We start from the raw sequence: 24,399 nt of genomic DNA on the forward strand, positions 1-24,399 counted from the left end.
GCGTTTGCGGTGACTTCGCTGCTTTTAGCAGAGGCATTCAGTCACTCTAGCATCCTAAGCTTCCCAGCAACTTGAGTCGCCAGTGTACTATTTATTTATTTATTTATTCACTTTAGGAGGACAAACCAGAGAAAAAACGCTCGCTCCAAACGGACGCCTGTGTGATGCCGTTGACGGTACAAGCCAGACGACGGCTTCATGAATCAGGCCCTACTCACACTGTCTGTTGTCTGGGACCGTCATATAAACCCTGCCTTCACAGAGACGGTCGGGAGGGCAGGGTTTTTTATTTAGCTCTAAGCACCAATATATTGCAACAGTTTCACAATAAATGGAAAATTTTCCATCAATATTTGCTGCTTACTTTTTCACAAATAGGGGGACAAGCCATACACTGCTTATGTCCACGAGACCCTGGCGTCGAAGTTTTGTTCCGTGTCCACTGTCCCATGTGGCTATTGCCATAAACGAACAAGCTGATAGCTACACGCTAGGTGTGTCGTGTGAGCGGCGGAAGGTCGAGTAAAATATTGTGCGCTGTCTTGACTGGATATGACGAGTAACACTGAAAGAATTGGACCAATGAAATTCGGTTCTCCACGATGTTCTAATTTTCTAATGTTAATTTCTATTAATGCAGTACGTTTCGCAAAAAAATTCTTCCGTGAAGTACCGCGTGCTTAAGCCTTTGTCATCTCGCGCCAAGTGACGAAAGCAAGACGAGAACATTGCCATCTAATCTATACATAGATTGTCACGCGTACATTATTTCGCTCGTTGATGGTGATTGTCATTGACAAAACTATTGCCTTTATCAGGCTGTCACTATTTTAAGTTATTGCTCCGCGCATATTGCGCTCGGAGCGATAAACCGATAAAAAGGGAAGATAAAAGAGATTCATTATCTTGCGCCTGTGAGGAGCACGAAGCCAAATGGAAGCAGACAGGAAAACGCCCAGGATAGGCGTGGGTCACGGGTGTTATGCGTGGACCGAGACAAATTTTTCTTGTACTGCGAAGTTTTCTTTTTTGGGAAATCCGTGTTGGTTTCCTTCGCGGCTACGTGCAGCTCTCTTGTGGATGACAACTATCTCTTCGTGAGGCGTATACCGCCTTGTGGAATTTCGCCGAAGTAATTTATATTTTAAGCGATCTTCCTATCATTCGCTTCTAAAACTATACACACGACCGCAATTATTTTCTTCGTGAGAAATGTCCCAACATTTGTTTTTACATAGATGGAATAATGTTCTCAAACACTCGGTTTGAATTGACCCCAGCCAATACGCAACGTAAACCGGAGCTGTACGTTTTTTTTACGTTTCTCCACAAGCAGACTCACCTTTTTGAGATCGCAGTCCAGGAGATCCGTATGAATCTTATCCACATCCTTGATTGCATCTGTTAGTTCTGTTGTCTGAAAATAGCAGGAAAAGATGTACGCTTTTATGCCTTACATAGAATTCCAGCTCTCCTGTTTTGAGAAATCTACCCAACACGTATCAATTTATTTAAATGAAAGAGTTAGAAACTGTCCAAGTTACAAAACTACCATAAAAATGACGCAAACTCAACGAATACACAGAAGTCTACATCAGAAGAAAAGCAATTTACCGTGCAACTTCCTAGAGCGGGGTCATTATTTCCCCCTTACAAATAGAAAAAATGAATACAGAGTCTGTAAAACGGTAAAATATATTGTATTCTTAATGGTCCAGAAAGTGCGTACAAATTAAATACTCATACGCAGTGTCAATATAACGCTTATATGTAAAACTCCACGGTTAGGCGATGAGGTACAGTTTTCCGTTTTGGAGTGGTTAACGCATTCCGAAAGGCTTTACGTGCTTGTACGCGTTCTTTCCGCTCGTGCATAAACCTAGCAGATATCCATAAACCTTTCTTCATGCGCTTTCCAACAGAAAAAAAGTTATTCTTTTTTTACCATAAGATGATCTACATCCCCCCTCCCAACAGAAATCATCTCCTAATGAGTATGCACGAAGGCAAATTCCTACAGGTTGTAAGGCAAGATGAAAGCCCGATAACTGGCGTGTTTAATCATCTCGATATCAGTCTGGCTATACACTGGCAGTAACTGCTCCTGCTATGCTGCACGCGCGACAAGCTACAACGTACTTATCTGAGGTAACATGCTGGGTTGTAGAGTCAGCTCTAGTCTCTTTTACGGTACTCAATAAATGGAGCAAGCAGGAATCGTAATGTTCATCTTGTTGTTCTGTAGAGCACGTGCGCTTCTTTACGTGTGTATTTCTGTTCTTGCGTTTATGTGGTTCTTGTGTTGGTGTTCGTTTGTGACGTGTTTGCAAACTGGTACTCGAGGGGAACCTCATATTCACATTCCCAGAAGCATCTACATTTTGTGAACATTTATTTTTTGTGCGCATGGCTTGCATAAATGACGTCACTGGCTTTGTTTCGATAGCAAAAGACCGTTGTTTTCAGAGGAAAACAATCATGGTAGTTTCGCTTACTATGGTTTGCCGACTACTCCTCTCGTCTGCTAGAGAAAAATAGTAATCTGCACCACTTATGGGCACCATGGTCTACCTAAAGGGGCCCTCACCAGGCCATACAGCAAACTTCGGTATACGCTAGAAGTTGTTACGTATCCTCTAGGGAGCGTTCTGTCGCAAAATTTTTCAAATCGGCTCTGTAATAGCCAAGATAGAAACATTTGAGTGCCGCCAACCAATAATTTCAGGAGGTGAGCTTCCCCGCAAACAAACACTTTTTTCACTTGCCCCGTCTATACTCCGCAAACGAAACTCCTTCCCTGCATTCTCCCATACCGGACCTCGAGGAACGAGTGACGCATATGTCACGGGCCCCGCCTTCATTTTTACAGCGAAGTTGTTTATGGCTAGGTTCTGGTGGCTGTCGTCTCCGTGGACATCGGGCAGCAATTTTGCATACATGGGCTGATCCCGAAGATAGTGCAATACCGGGCCGACTCACGGTGGAGGTGAAGCCGGCGCTAAGCACTCCCCATAGGTGGGCCGATCCCGAAGAGAATGCAATGCCGGGCCGACCCGCGGCGGAGACGAAGCAGGCTTTAAGCACTCCCCATGTGGGCCAATGCTTAAGATAGCGCAATACCGGTCCGACCCGTGGTGGAGGCGCAGTTCGCCATTAAGGCGCCCCTCACATTCACAGCTTTGCTGGTGATTCTTCTTCACAGAGTGAAAGGGCACTGAATTTTTTTCTCCTCACTTATTTGCGGCGGAGCGCACTTCCGCTGACGGCGTCGCGCGCGAGCTATTGGGGCTGTCTCGTTTCGCGCCGCGAATGATCTTGCGCGCTGTGCACGAGCACACCTGAATAGCGGTATAAGTCAGTGCTACACGAATACTGGGGCTGACAGAAGCGGATCACAGAGCATGATCTCGAGCTGGAACACGGTATAAAATGACATAGTTTCGGTGTATGTGCGCGCTACTGCACGACGGGGGAACAAGTAGCCGAAACGGAAGTACATCTCTCTGGCTGCGGTGCCAACTAAAACAAAAACACGCAGACATTCAGTTTGCGTGTCTTATTATTCCTCTAAGTTTTAGTTCGTCTGTTCAAGCAACATATTCCACAAATACCAATTGTTGCCGCGAATAACTCTCGAAGTCACGTCTCACCCCGAGCGATGTCAGAGCACAAGAACGTGCACGTAGGCGCACTAGCCCGTGTACGTCACCCTCCGGCGTAGAGCGCGGCGCCCGCGAGGAGAAGGGCAAACGGCGTTCGGTTTGAAATGTCAGACCTTTGCGTGGCGCGTATCGGTGAAATACTTTACAAACACGATCGTTATCGCGCATTCTATGCTATGCGCTTTTCAGCCCAAAATGACCAGTCCTGGTGACGGGCCCTTTAAATACAGTTTACAAAAAAAAAAAACATGTTACTTGAGCATATACGATCGACGAAGCTGTCTGCCCGCCACTCTTTAAATAGGCGCAGTGACTGGGGCACTCTTCAGTTCATCGTGTGGTGGCGGATACAGGAGCCACGACGGCTGCATTCCACTATGAATTGAAATGCGAAACCGCCGTAGAAGTCAGATTCATTTAACGATTCGAGGTAGCGAACTTATCGAGATCGATCTTTCCATAGCTGCTATTATACTGATTTCGCTGCAAAATTCAAGCAATTAGACTTTGAACACCGACTCTAGTCACCACCATTTGTACTATTAAACCATTATCGTCCTTTCGTTCAAGTTAAAACTTGAGTGGACCTTAATAAACTACAACGCTACCAGTTCCACATAAAACAGAATTACAAATTTCTTACTACGCTTCTTCTATTAACTCTTCATCGAATACGTTATTTCTCTCTTGTTTCCTTCTCCAAGAAAGCCATCCCGCATTTTAAACCATAAACGAATGAAGTTATTCCAGATATCCTAATCAGGCCATTTAGCTCTTTAAAGGGCTCGTAAGGTGCACACAATAAATTAAGCGTTGGTAAATTTCCTTTCAGCGCACTGCGCCATTCAGTGAAGAAGGCACTGCGTTCCGAATGCTAACACACAAAATAAGAATAGTATTCGACGAGGGAAGCAATATTCATGCTTTTATTTCCCACGCTTGTCAATTATAACGCTTTCGGCAATTAAATTCTCTAAGCTCGCATCGCTGCTGTATTCAGCAGCGGCTTCTATGCTCAGGGGGCAAAGTTCAGAACAATGCTAAAAAATTGATGCAAAGAGCGCTTGCCAGTGCCGTCTGGGTGGTCATCTGCCGTGCCAAGGCGTCGAGTGCGGTCTTGAGCTCTTCAGCGTGGTCTCCTTTTGTGCTGATGCCCTCGATCTAGCAAATAAAAGACGTATCGGAGTAGTGGTTCAACATGGGTTTCTTATAAGGTGGCGAAAAGAACTTCGTTGAACGAGTATTTCATCACACAGCTGCGTGTCCCCGCCCTCCCCCGCCCTCCCGATTCATTGCGCGGGATGGAAGACTGTGCGCTTCCTCGCCTTTTTCCTCTCTTGCGCGCGCGTGATTGAGCCACCATCGTGGGCTGACCTTCGCCCGCTTCCCCTCGCACATACGGCACGCAGCGCGCGGCAACGATGTTATCGCACTTGGACTTTATAAGGAACAGTACTTCACGCCGATGGTGATAACGACGGCGGAAATGCACCTGGAGTGTCCATATAATTCATATCTATAATCTCGATACTGCAATTATTGATATCGCAGTAAAAGAAATCAGTGAGAGGCATAAAGAGGTTCCGTGACCGAAGAAGCGCAGTGATGCGGCTTCATATGAAGCCTATCCCTGCTCCACAATAGAATCGGTCATAGGTAACAGTATTCCTCATTTATTTTCGGGGACATCAAAATTGAATACGAAAAAAAAAAAGAAATTCACGGGCCTGCGCGGCACACAAAGCACAGTCACAGCGTAAGCTGGAAGAGCAGCTCCCTAGTAGTTCCATATTCAGCAGCACGCACTGCAGGGTCTTTGCGGCGACGCCTCTTTGCGTCACATTCGCAAGAACGAACAGAATTGTCCGCCCGGCGTCGACGGCGAGCTACTGTTTGTTATGCTGTCTGCACTGTGGTCTGCTGAGCCTGACGATGCTTAGTTGTAGCCGAGCGCTTTCTACTTCGCTTTTTCAGCAGCGGTTCGTCGCTTGCGAGGGCGCGCCGTAAAGTGTGCCGAAGAGTGAACACGCCTATCGAGGCTACGCAGACCATATGTCCCATCGCTTGACCCATGGCCCGATACGATGATCTCGATGATGATGATAATGGTGATAATTTATTGGCACGCCCTTTGGTAAGGGGCGCTAATAAATAGTCACCTAGCCTGCTTGAGTAAACTAGGTCCAGCTACATACAACGTGCAACTGCCGCATGTCGGGGCACCTGGTGTAATATAACGTAACTGCAATGTAAAGCTTGCATCTATGGACGCTACCTGGCGTGTATGTCGCATCGCGTCACGACTGGCACGTTTGGATGATGATGATAATTTATTTACATCCCCTTTTATACGGGGCTGTGAAAGTTGCGTAGCCTGCTTGATCTAATCAGGTGTGCTATATATGTTTTCTTTTTTCCATTGTGGAATTTGCATACATCTCCTTAATCTTTTTCTTCTTTCCCAAGAAAATCCATCAATTTTTTCGCCAATCCCTCAAAGTATGTATGGATCACATACATTATAGAAAACTAAAACAGCCTTGCACCGCTACCTATATGCAGCTGCTGTATGGCGTGCGATCTGGGATAATATTATACGAATGAAATGCAAAGCGCGCAAGCATCAACGCAACGCGGCGCGCACCTCCCATCGCGTGAAAAGTGGCGCGATTCGATGCTAACGATGATGATGATTATTATCATTATTTTCATTATGGGCATCCCCTTTGAAACGGCGCGGTGACAAGAACTCACCTAGCCTGCTTTCACTGGCCACACAGCCAGTGAATTTGTGGCGTAGCCTGCTATAGCATCGTGTTGCTGTCCCTGAGCAACCCTTGAGACGTGGGTTCGGTTTAGCTCAGCATCAGACAAATTTAAGGGATCTTTCTCATCCTTGTAGAGCGGCATATTCCCAGTGCTATATACCCTTACCGAAGTTGGCCGATCAAGGACGATCAATGAAGAGCGGCACACACGTACTGGCACATATCCAATTACTGAAATTGGCAACAACGAGGTTCATTCAATACCAGAGCAGGCCGAACGGCAGATAACCAGTGGTCTAAGTCGGCGCCTAATAAAAGCAGTACACATAAATGAAATATTTTTTTGTTGCCAGCAGCACGCTGCAAGCACCATGGCGCTTGATGTGGAGTTCGTTGAGTCCTTCAGTGTAACCCATACGATATTCACGTACAGCACTAATCACACACAAAGCCGTGGCTTTGTTCAAACGCACTGACTGAAGTGGTCGAACTGCTCACCGCCGGGAACGCGAATAACATAGCATAATTAGGTTCACGTAAATGCTTGCCTTAGTGATATCACGCGTTTCACTGGCTACGCTCAGCGTCATGCACGCTTCACATTGCTCACTTCGCAATACCAGGCCATTGTGGCCGGCCTTCTTGCACCGTCATGTTGACCTGACTACTTCAAAGCATTTGTGGAGAACCGGAAGACTATCGACGGCCAGAAGAAAATTCTTGCGCTTAATTCACAAACGCCTATGAAGGGTCTCTTAGGTAGGAGGAGGTAACGATGGAAGGGACATCGTTCGAAGCAACATAAAGATGTGAGTGACGTTATTTTGCCCTGGACTGATGTTAGACTGCGGTTCGGAATAAGCATCTCGACTCCAGACAATCATAAGACGACGATGCATATCGTCTGCTGTCGCTTTTCTTTTTTCTCGTCTCGTCATCACATGGCCGGTGCCCTGTCACTGGCTTCAAGAAGAAACGTAGCAGACTTTATTAGCGTTACGCAGTGCACACTTTTACTAGAGACGATGTGTCTCCAGTTACACTTGTCAGTGTGGGTATATATATACACGTGTGTGCGTGAGGGTGTGTGTGTGCGTGCGTGTGCGTGCGTGTGTGGATTCATGGGACAATTATTCTCTGCATTCCTGAGCTGCATTTCATTTTAAAGCATGACTCTTATTCGAGCACTCTAGATAATTTTCGTATTATTGGTGGTACCCGATTTTACTGGCCCTGTCCTTTTTCCTATATATATACCATCATACGGAGGTCCCGCTTCATATCATAGACAGGATTGCCGTTCGTCGTACGCAGAGGTTTGCTCGTACCATGGGCCACAGGTGAACAAAACTGTGGCCATGCACACTACGTGGCTTCGACTTAGCGCTGAATTAAATATATTGGCATTATAATGGCAGCTTGGGGCTAGCAGCACGGAAGACCAGAGCGGATTGTACAACAACACGTTTTGAGAAATGGAAACGTTTAGGCGTTTTCTCGTTGTTTAATGTCGCATAAAGAATTATAGCCTTGAAAACGATGGAAAAAATAATCATTCGCAGCCCTACGAGCAAGAGAAAGCTTAAACTAAAGAAAAGTAATAAAAATGCGCAAGACACATCATTGACAAACTTGGCTGTTGTCAGAAACGAACACTACACTTCTATTTCTACCACCTAACAAAGTGCCCTGACGAGTGTGAACAGGCAGGCTATGATGCGCGTAAAGAAACGTGACATATGAGACATTAGGCAGAAGTTCGCAGCATAACATTATTCTTGTTGCCTTCCACAGTGCGCGCCCAATACGTTTATACACTAAAACTGCACAATGCAACTTAAGATGGCAAATCAAAGCGCGCCACAAAGATATAAGCACGCGACATCCTCGTCTATCAGTTGTGGCTTATGGCCAATCAGCCGCAATAATGCTTTCCAACGCTTAGCCGCGTCAGCTCACGCGGCTCAGATAGACATAATTATGGATAGTGCACGTTGTCGGGTGAGTCGGTCGTACTTCGTTAAGCAAAGTGGTACGCAATGCAAACATGCACGAGAAGTCCATGTTTGTATCGCGTAGCACCTTGCCTAACAGAGACATAATTATTCTCGTAAGACTGCTGACTCCCTATCGTAAATTTTCTCCTTACTTCGGGAGCTACGACGGCTGTTTAGGTTTTGTGAATCGACTTACGCTTACAGTTGGTGCAAGTGCTGATGTTCGAACCTTTGCTGCTATCGCGTACGCACATTTCTTAGACTACAGCGCTCGTCTTTGCAGAGGCGGGCATCACAAGCTTGCTGATTTTAAGAACAGTTTTAGCTTTATGAATATGCTTTTCTCTTAAGGATATTCTTATGCCAAAATCTGTTGGTAAGTTTGCTTACCAACAGATACCCCTGGTTTCTCGCTTAAAATTTTAAAGGAGACACGCCTTGCAAACAAGCTGGCCACATTGTGCTGTGATCTAACTAGTTAGATATTATTTAGTGATATTTTGGTCATCAGTTCGTTTGAATATGGATATTTAGTGACAGTATGCGTTGCCCCTTCGAGAAATCCAGTTCCAGAACTAGATTGTGCCTTATAATTCTCAAGTAGACACGCATTGCGACAAGTCGGCCACAATTCGTAGATTGCTGTATGCGCTATCTTAAGGTTAGTTCGAAATTTAGTAAAATTTTGGTCATGAGTTGATGGGAATCTCGATTTTTCGAGAAAGGATATGTTGTCTCTTCAAGGAATTCAGTTCAAGGGCTACATTGCGCTATCTGCCATAAGTGATTTTTCATGCGATTAGCATTTCTTGGGAACTTCACCCACTTTGCGGTATGCCTACGTATGTCTGTATCTCTGTCGGTCCTCCGTTAATCCCTTTCGCGTTAACTTTGGCCACTGGTTCGATGGGGAGAGTGTTGGGCTGCTGCGCTCAGGTACCCGAGTTCGAAAACAACTTTCGGACCGACTTGGTTCACTGACTTGGTGAGACCGAGCGCGGAACACTTTCATGCTAACTTGGGTCACTCGGTTTGTGACAATACCTATGTTCCGCTATTCAGTGAACCTCTTTACCGCAAACTTGGCTAACTGGGAATGCGCCACTCTTCAGTGAAGTATTTCAACGGAAAATTGGGTCACAAGGCATATGTCACTGGCTGTACACCACATTTCTGCATAATGATCATAGCATACAAAGAATTTAATCAATTATTACACACCCATAATAATAAATATTGATAATTGCATTGATGCCGCCTATCATCTGCAAAGGATTCACTCGCTGATAATTTTGTTAAATTCTGTAAGGTATCAAAAAACATGGGCTAAGCATCATTACGGCCGCTAATATTAATAGATGGCTCTGCATACCGGAATTACGGGTGCTCTTTAAAAGGAAAGGCATGTTTAAAATGAACTTGGAAGAAAGGCTGGACCGATTACATAATGCATCTATACCTATATAACCTGCTGTAAATATTTTAAGTTGCGTAAAAGCCATTTTAGATAGTGTAATTTCAATGGAGCGTTGTTCTTGTCATATTTAGCATGCTGCATAATAGACAGAAAAATAATTATTTTGGCAGTAAATGTTTTGCAATGATATCAGTTTTATGTCCAAAACGCTTTACATCTACACATCCAAAGCCGGGGGTTGGTGTAATGAACAGTTTCATTTCGAATTCATTTAGGGCATTACTTACTTGAACAGTGACGTTCTTAAATAATATATTTTAATGCATACGGTCCACACAAATGGTATGTGGAGTACTTTCATAATTGATCAAGGCAATGTATTGTATACTACTATAAACTCAACTCCTGCAACATTTGCAAATTCAGAAATCGAATCAACAAAATAACAATTATTGCAAAAACTGATCTGCTAGGCATTAGTCAGTCTAATGAAGCATTAAAGGTCTTTCTGGACCTGCGTGTGACACTGTTCGACAACATCGTGATACATCGTCTTCGCATGCTCAACGTGCACCTCTGACTGTCTTTCGGACGGCATGGATATTTCTATAAATGTGCAGTATACATGGACGGCCCTACACGAATATGGCGGCGCACGTTATAATAATAAGCTTTATAGAAATTTACTGTTGTGTTTTAAGTCGATCTGCACGTAAACAACCGTATAGTTTAATGCAATTTTACATGGTAATCGCATGGTTACGTCTTCTGTCTTTCCATGCGGAAATATCGCAAGAGTTGATGTTGATGAGATGGCTAATTTTTTTGGGACAAATATTTCAATATGCGGTATTGTTACACAGGCGTGTTCATGTAAGCACCTTCTCAAAGAATGCAAGCCAGCAAGCAATTGCCGCCAGAAAAGAAGCATCAAACGTGTCGGAGTGAGCTCGTTACTGAAGCATATTTTAAAAGACGCGCTGAAACTGAAATGTACGCAAAAAAAGAAAGAATAGCCATAAAAAGCGGGACAATTCTGTGGGGTACCATGCTGCAACCTTGCTTCGCTTTTGCATCCCCGTAAAAATTTCTCAAGTCTATTCACTTGACTGCTTCTAGAACAGTTAACACCTTTAAATTTCCTGGCTACTGGGAGCCATATTGAAGAACTTACTACCTTACACGAGTCAATCACCCACCCTGAATCCCACAAGCTTGCACTCACAGTTACTCTATTCCATGAAAAATTTCCTACCAGACTCCATGGTGGAATCCCTGTGAGCCAGGAAACGGTTGTGGTCACGCTGTGATCGGCCACGACACCCAAGCTCTTCAGAGTGCTCCTCTTTTTCACTCTGGAGAAAGACGCAGACATCATTTTTATTTCCTTTTTAGATCGGCATAAAGGTTGGAAAAAGTGTGAGATAAAGCTCTCTTTACTAGTTACAAATATATATTCATCGTTATATGTAGTACTATCTCAAAATTTGTGGGTTGGGGTGCTGCGCAGGGTGTCTACCAACCGGGAAAAATGGAAACTCTCAGGGATTTTGAATAGTCTCGAAATACTCCGGCAAAGCTCAGGGAATTGGTCCTTCTATTAGAAAAAACTGCGGTAATTTTATTGCCATAGCAATTATATGAGCACTCCAGGCGTATTTCTGCCGTCGCCGTGATGTTCTGTATAAAGTCCCAGGGCGACACTTTCTCCTCGCACCCTACGCTGTATTTGTGAGCGAAAGAGTGCGAGGCGAGCCGTCGATCGCCGCTCAATCACGCCTCCGCGAAAAGAAAGAAAGCGGGAGGGAACTGCGCCATCTTCCGTCGCGCTCGAGGCACTCAAAGCTGCGAGGCACCCGGGCGAGGGGAGGGAGAGGGCGGGGCGGCATTCTACTTCGGCTGCTGCTGTGCATGTGGCGGCTGCGTGCATTCGGACGGCCGCACCTTGAAAGCGAATACGTTTTAGGCAGAGTCTAGATGCGCCGGCGGCTCGTAGCTTTGTGCTGCTCTGTGTTCTCGGCGCTCACTTTGCGATGAAGCAATGGACAGTATGAAGGCCACTTCGCTCGCTGCTTCTGCCGCGTTTCCTCACTCCAGCGTTTTGACAGCGCGTGTCCGCGGTCATCCAGTGCGATATATTGACGTTTGCTGTGCGCGCTGACCCCATGCTTTTAAAGCAAGCGAATGGTTACGAGTTGATACGGCCGATAAAAGCACTACAGTTATTTAGTATGACTGCCTGGTAATTTGCTATTGCAATCGATGCTTCGCATTTCGGGTGAAACTGCGACATTCTTGTGGAAAGGGAACGAAAGTCGGGGTACTGCTGGCTCGAGTAAAAGAAAGAAATCGTAACGAATTGTCTTAGACGCGGTGCCGTCGGCTGGAGGTGTGGTCAGTGCACAGTCAGCGATCGACTCTGCAGGCGCCTGATTTTCCAAACGCCAGATTTTTTGGATATGCCTGATAATTCGGACGGCTTCGCGGCACAACTACGTGTACCATAGAGTCAATGTCTAAAAACGTCTGAAATTTGGGACGCCACAACCTTTCTCCGTAGAAGTTTCCGGACTTTCGGACTGGACACCGGGCCCGAAACTGCATTAATCATAGCCACCACCACAACCATATTGATTATCTAGCCGCCTCGAGCCGGCAGTCTCACACGCAGGTGCGCTGCCCTACATAGCCACCACCGCGGAAATGCCTAGCTTCTTAGACGTTCGCTATTATGCTTCTTGCCGGCACTAACTTCGCTTTTGTGATCCTCGGGACCGGCTTCGAAGCTCAGAAAGCAGAACGCGTTTCATATATCCGGTTCGCGAAAGGGAGCACCGCCTCAGTTCAGTGCTGTTACGCGGTGAAGCGTACGCATAGTACTGCGGTGAAACTTGACAAAAGCGAGAAGGGGAAATGGTCGCGGGAGACAGCATGTGTTCCTCAATTATGCACGCCTGCATCTGCCGTCTCCAGTCAGAGTACGAGGGCTGATATGCCTAATAAGTCTACAGGCCTTCGGAGCTGACTGACAGGCGTTCAGAACTTTTTCAGAGTTTACTGTGGCGATTTGTGGCCTTAAGGACAGTAAAAGGCATGCGTATATTTGTGAGGACTGCCAGATTTCTCGGACGTTGTTGAGGTCCCTAGGGAGTCTGAAAAATTTGACTTTCACTGTACAACTGACCAAGAGGATGCTTCAGATGCTCCATGAGACGAACGCGTGGCAGAAGGATGACGATAATTTAAAGGGCTGACGCATAGAGGAATGAACGGGAAAGAAAGCGTTCCACCGTTTCTTTGAAGGAGTTCAAGCTCAAACACAGCCTTGGCTCACACCGAGATGCAGGTGTCCTTCAGCTGAACCGAAATAATCTCTTTAAAGCAGTGAAACGCTACACTGGGCTGAGAGTATGTCAAGACAGTTGACGTTGACTTAGCAACGGTTGAGAAAGAATCTCACTTGTGACAAAGTTCGGGCCTCATACCAATGAGCTCTCTTTCAGTTGATGGAAAATGCGCATAGTCGAAACTATTTGCTTCTGTATGTATTTCCTATTTATTCGTATTTGAAGATGCTCAACTAGATTTGGAATGGGCTTTACCACTTCTTTCGAATATATTTTATTTGATATGCATTTTACTAACCACTTCCTTCTGTTTTTTAATCAATAAAATAAACACAACTCCTTACTATTCAAATTGCATAGCTTTTTTATTTTTTAACATGCTTACTAGGGAGTGACATCATCGGATGACTTAGGGTCAGCCCGTTTTGAGATAAAACGAAGTTCTGTGTCACTCACGGAATTTTGCAAAGGCACTCAGGGAAAAGCCGGAAAACTCAGAGAATTTGGAAATGTCAATTTGATAGACTCTCTGGTGCGGCCTCTCCAGGCTGCCGCCTGTTATCTTCCCGTCCAGGGGTCAAGGAGGTGCCCGCCCGCCCCCCTCCACCGAAAAAAAATATTATGGTTACCTCACTGGTCTTTTCTAGAGACGTACTTTTCTAGAGACGCATGTTCTACCACTAATGAAGTGGTGAAAAAAAGAGGCATCAAACTGGGAACGTAACCCAGTTTCTTGTTTTTTTTTTACCTCTAGCTTCCATAAGTTCACGCCACCACGTATGTCCTTTCTAGAATGAAAATTTGTAACCTGAGCATTTTCATGAAAGTAATAAAATGAATATGAACATGCAGAAGTGACACAGAGGGTCATATAAGAGACTGTTGTATACATTTTCAATGTAAGATAAGGTCCGCGCCTAATAAGGGATATATAAAATTTTAAATGTGCGGTTTCTCATACATTTCGTTTGACCCACACAATATGGTGGACGTCGTCTTAGTCGTAAAAGTATGGAAAGAGCGGACGCGGTGGTTTTTCCATCATTGGCACTGTATCGTCAATTCGACGTGTTCACTGTTTGCGAGCTTAGGACCATGAATGAAAGCTTGGCCATCATGTGTACGGCACCTTATGATTGTGGAGAAGTATACTTTCAGTACTTCGCATATCCCTCGTTATAAGAGACAATGCGAGTGTGTTTAAATGTCCACAAAGTCATATGTTTCGTTTTATTCCCTTGCTATACCATCACAATGCTTGTACTTCTGAAAAAACAAATACATGATTTTCTCGCGCAGAATTTTGACGCTACACGAGGTTGTAGCACATCAATTTTTGTCAGTGCCACCGTATATTGTTATATTGTTGCGGCCGAGTAGCACGAATGGAGGATAATTATAAATTTTCTATGTAATACAAGGTAGCCATAACCTTAGTGCTTGTATATGTGATACAAACGTGGCGGATTAGTGCGTTGTATTTGGTTGTGTCGATAGATATATTGAAAGGTTAAGTTAATAAGTACATGGGTGCTCATTATGCGGGTAATCGCTCATAAGCTCTACAAGTTTCGCGCGATTATACAAAAGTGGTAATTGCTCGAGTGGAAATGCTATTGCGAGCAGCCTTCTCTTTAGAGGCGAGACGGCCTGTTGCAGGAGCCTAAAGCAAAGTGCTGAGGAACTGTGAAAAAGCGAACGTTCATCTTCGGTCAACATAACTCCTCGGAGGAGCCATGCAATGCGCATTAGTCGCACAGCTGGGGACATTGCGTGGCTTTTCGAGACCCGGAGTTGTTTGCTTGAAACAAAAGCACACAGGGTGGAAATATTCTTGAGAGGGTGAGGAAATTGACTGCCGCAGAAAAAGTCTAGAGACAGCTCGGCGTAGTGTAATGGAATACTGATGTATTCATGTTCAGCCTCAACCGCAGGAAACGTCCTCCCTCCTGATGTTGCAAGGATTCAAAGCTGATGGGACAATGGAGCGGTCAGCGGTTGATATAAGCAACAGGTGCTTAGAGTAGTCATGGAAAAAAGCAAGGAATACTTGAGTGTTTACTTGAGTAACATTAAAAGATAGTATGGAGACAAGTAAAATGTTAGACTGTAACAAAAATAGTAAAACCTATTTAGCTCAAGCAGGCTTGGGGGCTGTTTGTATCTCGGTACTCAATTTCAAATGGCATTTCATTAAACATCACCATGATCATGGTCAGGCTGAAGAACGGTACTAAAAGGCAAGATTAGTTTGGAATATTTACGGAGAAAGGTGATACATTCGCTATTTGAAGATGTGAAAGGTATTTATGCCCTATTTTCTTTCACGCCAAGGTGACATCACCCGCGCGGTGCGAACCCTTGTACGTGCGCTTATCCACAACGCAGAACTGCACGCACTGTGGAATACAGATGATATGGCATAGTGATTAGAGGACAGCGGTGGTGCCGTAAGCGGAGCTGTGGTAGGACACTATACGCGAGACAGGTTTAGCAACCAAAGCAACGAGTCCATGGCTTGGAGACTTCAAACCCACCTATTACAATGGGAGCCGCCGGAAAGCTTGCACGTATTTTTAATGCACCGCTGCAGTGGGCCTGATTCAAAAGCACGCACAGGCAACCGCTGCTCGTCCAAATCCAACACAATATAGCGCATTCTGTAGCAAGCCCATCGTCGTCGTCACAGCATACACTGAGCCTGATCCTGTTCTTCATTACATACCGACGAAAAACTCCTCTCTCCTCTCCGAAACTAATGCGAGGGCTATTTCACCCGTCTACAGTTTCTAGATGCGTACTGACATTTGCGCAAGCCTTCAGAAGGCAAAAAGAGCAGTTCACTCGCGCAGAATAGCAGGTGCACTGTGCAGCAGGCTGAATCGGCGTCTCTCTCGCAAGGCGGCTATTCGCTGTGACGTGCCAACAAAGCCACCGTAGTCGATTGTGCGTGTCTGTCACGTGTCACGATTCTTCCTTCTAAACGCGCGCCTATTCCCTTGCCGTATTTGGACGCTTCGCATTGCTATTACGTCATGAACACCGTCAGTTTTTCGTCATTTCAAGACCCAATACTTCGCTCTCTGTTTAAAGGAAAGAGGCGGCACTGCACATGTTTGCAAGATTAACTGCGCGAATGAGGCCGCTTAACGGTCATTGCACGCTGGTAAGCTAACAGGGCATCTATCCCGCTAAATTCTGGTTACTTCCTACCACGTTATATAATGGTTCCTATAGAAATTCAAGAGAACATGAAAAATGAACCAAACTTCTGACGAACCTAAACGTTGTAGCCTATAATTACAGTGCGCATTCAGAATCTAAAACCTTTAACAAGAATTTCTTTAAAACCTACAGCGTACTGCACATTATATAGCACAATGTTCTTGTTTTTCTTAATAAGTGTGGTTTCTACAACTGTCTTACCAAATACATAGAGAAAACCGATTGGAGAGAGAGAGAGAAAATAATGCAGAGAAAGGCAGGGAGAAGAGTCAGATTACATAAAGGGATAACCACGCGAGAATGTATTCTCTTGCTGATTTGTAAAGCTAACGCAGAGCCCAGATTTCTTTTCAAACGGGTAAAGTATTCAATTCTATGCTATTTAACTCACCATCGCACCTTCGTGGCACCTCTCAGCATTTTGCTCGGTCCTCCCTCCTGAATATTAAAGAATAATGAAATCCATCAAAGTGTTTCCAAGTGAAGGTCATAGAATGTACCTTTGTCTTTGAAAGCGCGTTAAGTGGCACGCGGAGCAACTTACATTACAGAGCTGCTTCGCATGCAGCATGGAATGCATATGAAATGATCTTCTAACAGAGACTTTTACCATGCCTGCAGCAAAGACTTTGCTGAAGTAGGGGTTAGAGCTATCCTACTACGTGCTATAAGCTCTTAACAGTGCGCTAAACACTACCTGGTGAAGCAGAATATTGGGAACATGAAAAAAATGCAACATTCAAGTAAGACTAGTTTAATTGGCGTTCTAGTTGATTGCAATCGGAAATATTACAATCATATTGCTCACATAAAAAAGAAAATAGCTTACGCTATACGCATCTTAATTAAAGCACGCTCTTACTTCACACGTACCACATTGCTCTTACTTTACCACTCTTTCGTCCACTCTCACATTACTTACGGTATAATATGTTGGCGAAACACCTATAATAGTCATATTGCGTGTTTATAGACAGTTCAGAACCGAGCCATCAGAACAATTATCTATAGTTCACGCTTTTCTAATGGCACATCCTCACTACACGAGAATAACATCCTTACTATTTCTGGGCTCACTAAATACAACCCAGGTATTTTTTTCTACAGATTTCTCATAATGAGCTACCATCGATCACATTTTCACCATCTAACCTGGCAACTAATAGTACCACCAGATTCGCGTTGAATAACAATCTTCTTTTACCACGAATCCACACTAACTACGGTAAACAAACCGTGGAATTCACTTCCGTATTAATATGGAACACTCTGGCGCTAGAGATGGCGCTAGAGAGAGAGAGAGAGAAACAGAAAAGAAAACAGTATGAAAAATACAAGATCTTCACACCAATTCAAAAGGGAACTCAACATGCATTTATTATTGACAAACTAATGAGAAAATTTACTGTAACCGTTTTTGTCTGTTCTTCTTTGCTTTTTTTGCTTCTTTGTTTGTTTGTGTTTCTGTTCTGGTATTTTCATCACATACAATTCTTTATGTTACCGTGAGATAAGCTAAACCTTGTTATTATTTTTAATGAATTCTGTATTTTGCACTGTTAACGTTCAATTCCTGTTGCTTGTATAACACCTTGCTACTGTTGCTTTGAGATGTCAATTATAATAACTATTCTTGTACAGGAGGTCTCGATACGTTCTTAGACTATGGGACCTCCTCCTGCATACTAAATTGTAATTTGACCCAACTTCTAACAATAAATTCTGATTATGATTCTGAACACTGTTACCTTCTGAAACTGGTACAGCGCAACATAAAAACGAAAAAACAAGCCGAGCAGGCTAGCGCGCTGCTCTTTCATCTGGGTTGGCTCGGCTTGTTTCTTGCTTTCTATGCAGCGCTGTACCAGTTTCAATATGCAATACCCACTCGCCCAATCTTGAACCCTAGCGAAGACTATTACGATGGCGCTAGAGAGAGAGAGAGAGAGAGAGAGAGAGAGAGAAAGAAAACATGTTTATGCCACTGTTGCATAAAACGCAGAACGAAAGTTAGATGCACAACAAGCAGTGAGATAATCAGTGAACTAGAAAGAATGCAGACATGTACGGAGTAGAGGGCATTGCTGGGATTAAGCAACAAAGAAAAATTAAAGGAAAAGGAGAGGAACAGGAAGGTATATTACACAACTTGTATCCTGCATGCAAAGGGGCGTCGTCCAAATCCTGACTTTGTGTAATAAAGGCTTAAAAGAAAGACGTCGCTACGTTTCAGAAAGGGAAGAAATCATACATGGAGCCATTGATCGGTCACGTATAGTAAGTGACAACCTAAGAATTACAAAGATGTGTACACTGCCCAGGTAAAACAATATTTGCATAGATACGCCAACCAATCATATTTACGTATTTACCTGAGGTCAAGAGTTCCCGCGTGGTTGAAACAATTTTCTACTCCATACTTACCGGTCTTTGTGTCACCGGTTTGAGGACGAAACCTGAACGACTAGGCATATTTTATAGGACACTCTGAGGTGAACGCTCATCCAAAAGCTAATATTTTAGCGCGAAAAAGCTAGCTATTAATTTATGGTTAGCCTGGCATTTACATTATCCGACCAAAGGCATTAAGGTGAGAGCGGACTCCAGCTGGTTCAGCTTTCTCTCAGAGGGAAAAAACAGGTGCACTACGTTTTAGTTGGTGGAGCTTCTTTGTAATCCTTAGGTTGTCGCCTACTTTTTTTAGCGGTCGGTGAACCTGTGCGCCTTGAAAAACACGTCAGACACACACAAAAAAAAATAGCCAATAAAAGTTTACACGTGGTTTGAGCCAATAATTCACATTCATTGCCGGAATAACATTATGTTTCTTATTGCGCTTTTTGAGGCGGCATTGCAGCATTTCGAATTCGTGTTCTGCCATAAGGTCGTACTTATATTGCAATCAATTTAAACGCACGGTTACGCCGTCATGAAGGACGACATGTCCACGAGCAAAATGCGCTATATTTCTTTACTATTTGTTTTTTATTTTACAGCGAAGTTCATTGATCTGGCCGAAGATAAACTGCTCATGTTTAACTGCAGTGGAATGAAGCGCCAGGATATTACTCATTTAAAGAAAACCAATTCACTGATAACATCTGCGCAGTGACAGCGGTTATGGTAGCATGAAGCTCTTGTACTAATTTCTGCAGAAGACCGCGGTCAATGAGACCGAAAATCAAAAATCTCACCAGCAGCAAGAACTGCGACGAGGAGCATTAAGTAACAGGTGTTCCTTCCGAGATGCATGGTTCCAGATCTAGAAAGCAGAATGCAAATTTAATTGTCTTCATATCGTTTCAACAAACTTTTTTCTTAGTTTATTTCCCATAGGGTACCGAGAGAGTACTCTGTACCAAACGGTACATTAGATGACACAAATACCAAAAATATTTCCAAGCGTCACGACGTCTCTCATATTGTTATGTGCATATTGTTGTTCTCGCATATGGTATCAGTTGGCAGAGCAGAGCTCCAGTAGAACGCAGAAGTCAACTTACCCTCGTGCACGGCCGAACGGTGACTGAGCTCAGACCTACCTCGTCCCTGCTTGACGAAAGCGTCTTCTATAAATAGTACCCCATGCAATCTTCAAGAGAAGGAAACAAAAGAAGAAGAAAATTGACTTTTCCTCTTATTTCTCATTCAGAGCGAGCGCGGGAGGAAATCAAGGCAACATCCTAATTTCGAATTCCATGCATTTGTTACGTGCAAGCCGCGCAGCTGCGTACTTCTCCAGCGGCTTACGCAGTGGTCAACGCAGCCTAATGTTTACTGACAAATAACGCGTACGTCCCTGCGTAACTCTCGAATAATTATGATCCTGGTGGGCCCTGCAAGCGTCCCCGCGATATTATGTATGCACTCACACTTTCTGGGTGTTAACATCTGCCACTACTTGAGCTACATACTAGGCCGTTACTTTGACACAATCCCATATTAAACAGCGCGGGCATTTAGCTAGTCCTGGGCACGTTCATTCTTGGAAGCTGCAAGCGTTTCTTTTTATTTTTTGCTAACGGCGACAGATTTCTGATGTGTAAAGCTCGTGATCGCTAATGCAATTTTGCAATTTGTTCAGCAGAAGCAAATGATGTAGTTAAGCAGTTGTAACAATTCAACAAAGTCCAGCAGGCTAACAAACAAATAGAGCATGCGTAAAAATATTCTCGACAATCTTTTTTTTTTTAAGAAAGTGATAGGAATTACTTCATCATACTTTACTTGCTTGAGTTTTAAGTGTGTTTGTTTTTATATAATAAGTAGTTGTGCAATGTCTGCATAGAACATGTCAACGGCGTCGGATAGCTTGGGAACACAGAAGCGAGTGCTTATAATTGTAACGCTATGGGTAAATTTTTAAAACAACATTCGCATCACTGGTCATCCGCAATCCGTGGGAAAACGAGTCGCAGCACTTGCGTAAACTCCATAAGTTCACGCAGGCGTTAACGCACCGGTAGCTTTATGTAGCGTTAGAATACACACAATGCTTAGTGGCATAATGATCGCAAAACACATACACACAAAATGTAAACGGAACAAACATACGACGACACATATATGGCAGTTATGTCAGTCAGGAAGAACCAAATGTGCCAAGCGCAAGTTCTATTGAAATTGAATGCATAAAATGGCGCCAAAAAACGAAGACGTGAATAGACACAAAATCTACAGACACCAGAAGCGCCAACTTCCAGTTAAATTCATTTTGCAAGTGGCGGACATATGTGCTCAAAATCACAATAGCGTGCAGTTTCCATAGGTCTTTCGTTGTTCATAACTATTTACCTGAAGCCTCATTGACGTACAAGAAAAAAATTAGTAATGCAAGTTCACCTTGCGGTGAAAAATGGATCGCATGGTAACATATTTCATTATACAATGCCTCGATGATGTTGTGCGTTAGTTTGTCCTTTATAATAAAGCTTAGCACCATCAGGAGGACGCGAGACAGAGACAGGACAAAGCGCCTTGTCCTGTGACCTTCTTGTTTGCGTCAAGCTATGTTATTGAAACGCAACGACTAGCCATCAATACAGTTCGCAAAATATGTTCTCCACTCGTCTAAGGGATGTCGTGAGGTGGCTAAGATTTGAATTGCAACCTAATATTTTTACGTGATCATCCAAAAAACTACCCCAATGCTTCTGCCCATTTTAAATATCAAAATAACGAATGAAAATATTACTGCATGTCTTGTATATGTAGAGCAGTGCCCATAAATAACAACGGCTCAGATTATCGGGCCTAGTTTTTCATAATACTGAGAATGGAAAATGACAATACATCAAACATGGAACGTGCCTCTTATCTGCTAGCATGAAACGAGGGAGCCACTTGTAGCAGCGAACGGTCGGGAGGCAGGGAACAAAGTGTGTTTGTTATCGGACAAGGGGTTGCTGATTAAGGGCAGGCGCAAATATGAGCATGCGCACTTCGTACCGTAAGGGCACATGTTAACATGACAGTGCGCATACATGCAGTAGCGACTGCTGCACACTAAGGCAGAGCTCGTACAGTCTTACGGTTGATTATTTATATTGAATGTACTTCCTCTTGCTTCTAGGAGAAAAGCAATTTTTAGAAATCGGTACATTGCGTTTGATGGGCTGTATTCGTGTTAGTGCGGTTTGCCGTCATACTACGCAGCTGAGCTAACGAGCATATTACAATACACACTCTTTTCGTATGCAGATTCGCTGAAAAAAAATCGAATGTACCGATACACACGAACCAGCTGACGGTGCACGTTTCAGCATCAATCTGAAAACATTTGTCGCAGCTAGCCGTGCATTCTCACCTACGTGGCTTTTTTCAGGGGGTGCGCACAGTCTGCGTGCTTTGGCCAAGTAGGAAATGCGTGGAAGAATGTTTGAAGAAAGCAACCATCTATGATCACTAAGAAAGCTTTGTGTTTTTTTTTTCTAAGGTATTACGTTAGATTACCTTTACGATATATATAATCTTCATTGAAGCAAACGGTTCCATTCATGACATCATTGCCAATAAAATTCTTACGGTTCCATGCTTATCGCAAACATCAAGTACACAACTGCGGCGCAGATTGAAGTTGTTAGCGGCGACCCAGCAGCTTCTTTAAAACAGGCTGCAATTGCATAGTGAGTCCGCTATGAGTTTTTGTCCCCTTTTTAGCGGTCTGCTTGTTTCCACACGGTACTACTTCTTTGCCGCTTCCTGCTGCAAATACTTGCCGCCATTTTATAATTCCTGTAAAGAAAAAGAAGTTGAGGCTCCGCCGAAGGGCGAAATATTGACAGCGAAAGGAAAGCTGCACGTCGCGATTGATTTACTAGGACGGTGTTCTAACTAAAGAGCACCGACTTTTGGGCTGGTTGGTTACGCATAGCAGATCACAGTCACAAACACGGACAAAGTGAGGAGTGGACAACATAAGCGCTTACTTCCAACGGATCGTGTATTTACAAAATTGCATCGTATGAACACCTTCCTTCATGATGTCACAAGACTGAAAGGCCGGCATCAGGTGGCCATGCTGAGAAATAGTTTCATTGGACTACAGAAAAACAGAAGGCGCGCTGACACATGACACACCCACCTTTCTAATGAAAGCTGCTTCAATTACCTCCCTAACATCCTGGTTCTTATTTTTGGGTAATATCTTACACATGTTGAACGAGGGTTTCCACGGCATCTTGTTTTTTATTCCACAGTCATGACAATGCCCAGGAAGATTCCCATCGCGGTAATTCCTCACGTTACACCTGTGTTCTAGAAGTCTTTCATTAATACACCTTCCAGACTGACCAATATAGCTGGAACCACACGATAAGGGAACTTCATTTACCACGCCAGACACACGCATTAGAAAAGGATCACGATGTTTAACAGTGCACAGCTCTTTCTCTTTCCCGAAAGGATTAGTCATCTGGCAAAGTTTCCCTAGCTTCTCAGGGGCGGAAAGTAGTACTCTGATATTGCTACGATTTCCTATCTCTTTAGGCGGTGCGAGGTATTGTGCATGTACGGAATTACTACAGTGCGGAATCTATTTGTTATACTTGAAAGCATATTTCATTATTATTTCTTTTTCTAACTTGCTCTCAGGTACAGATACTAGAACACTGCGAGGATACCTCGCTTACGAAATTGGTGTCACTTGCCTTTCGACACTTCTTGCCATCGAATGAAAACAAGATTTGTTGAATTGAATTGAATTGAATTTTATTCTCCTTGAAGAAATACACAAGGAAGGAGTAGCCACAAAAAGCTGCTGAGTTTCAGGGCGTTATCTAAGCACTGTCCTGCTATAGCTCTTTTAGGAAGTTTGGAATGGTATGAATGATAAGGTAAGAGAGGTTTACATGCCCTTGGATAGTACTCCAAGCATTAGTAATCCAAGCACTAGATTGCTAGTAACGTTTAGCTTCAAATCAAGAAACCGTAAAGCACCCTCTTCTGGAATTTCATTCGTTAATCTTAAAGGATTGCAACATTTGAGAAAAGCGCGATCAGGTGATCTACAGCGGCTGCAAAACCACCTTTGCTTCTTTGCGTTAAAATAAAAAAAAATCGCCCACATACCCAAACCCATTCGCATTATTATAATCTTTGAGGCGGTGAAAAATTTGTCTGTCACAATTTCCTAAAAGATGTCGCTAAGAACAGGAGCTATACATGTGCCTATACAGAGTCTATAGGCTCGCGCATAGCTCCTGTTCAGAATAGGAGTGTTCATAGCTCATATACAGAATATGGAATGACCAAATCTTCATATAAACGGAGGGGACCTGTATAGGCTCATGCATAGCTCCTGTTCTTAGCGACATTTTTTTTAGCCCATTGTCACTATCCTCATTAACCTTTCTCTGTTCAGGAACAATACAATGAACCATAAGATGCGCTGTTTGACGTATTTGACAGCGCAGTGGTTAGCCTGGATTTTTGGTGTCCTCGTGCACGGTTTTTCTTTCACGATAACCAAAGGCACCTGGTAAG

General features: G+C 43.8%; 1 protein-coding gene across 3 annotated transcripts in view; it reads right to left on the bottom strand.

The window, feature by feature from the left end:
- Positions 1-20,005, bottom strand: part of LOC142574155 (uncharacterized) — a 155,766-nt gene extending 135,761 nt beyond the window's left edge. For 2 of the 3 annotated variants that reach the window (XM_075683310.1, XM_075683311.1), the window contains exons 1-4: positions 19,920-20,005; positions 19,611-19,678; positions 16,808-16,854; positions 11,100-11,199 (exon numbers count right to left, since the gene is read on the bottom strand). In XM_075683310.1, coding sequence (XP_075539425.1) covers positions 11,100-11,199; positions 16,808-16,854; positions 19,611-19,668 — 205 coding nt within the window. In that variant the 5' untranslated portion in view covers positions 19,669-19,678; positions 19,920-20,005. Of the gene's footprint in view, positions 1-11,099; positions 11,200-15,728; positions 15,922-16,807; positions 16,855-19,610; positions 19,679-19,919 lie in introns of those variants that run through there. The other variant, XM_075683308.1, reaches the window with a different exon arrangement.
- Between the last annotated feature and the right edge of the window lie 4,394 nt (positions 20,006-24,399).

Source organism: Dermacentor variabilis, chromosome 3 (genome assembly GCF_050947875.1).
Source record: "Dermacentor variabilis isolate Ectoservices chromosome 3, ASM5094787v1, whole genome shotgun sequence".
In the NCBI taxonomy this organism is placed as follows: domain Eukaryota; kingdom Metazoa; phylum Arthropoda; class Arachnida; order Ixodida; family Ixodidae; genus Dermacentor; species Dermacentor variabilis.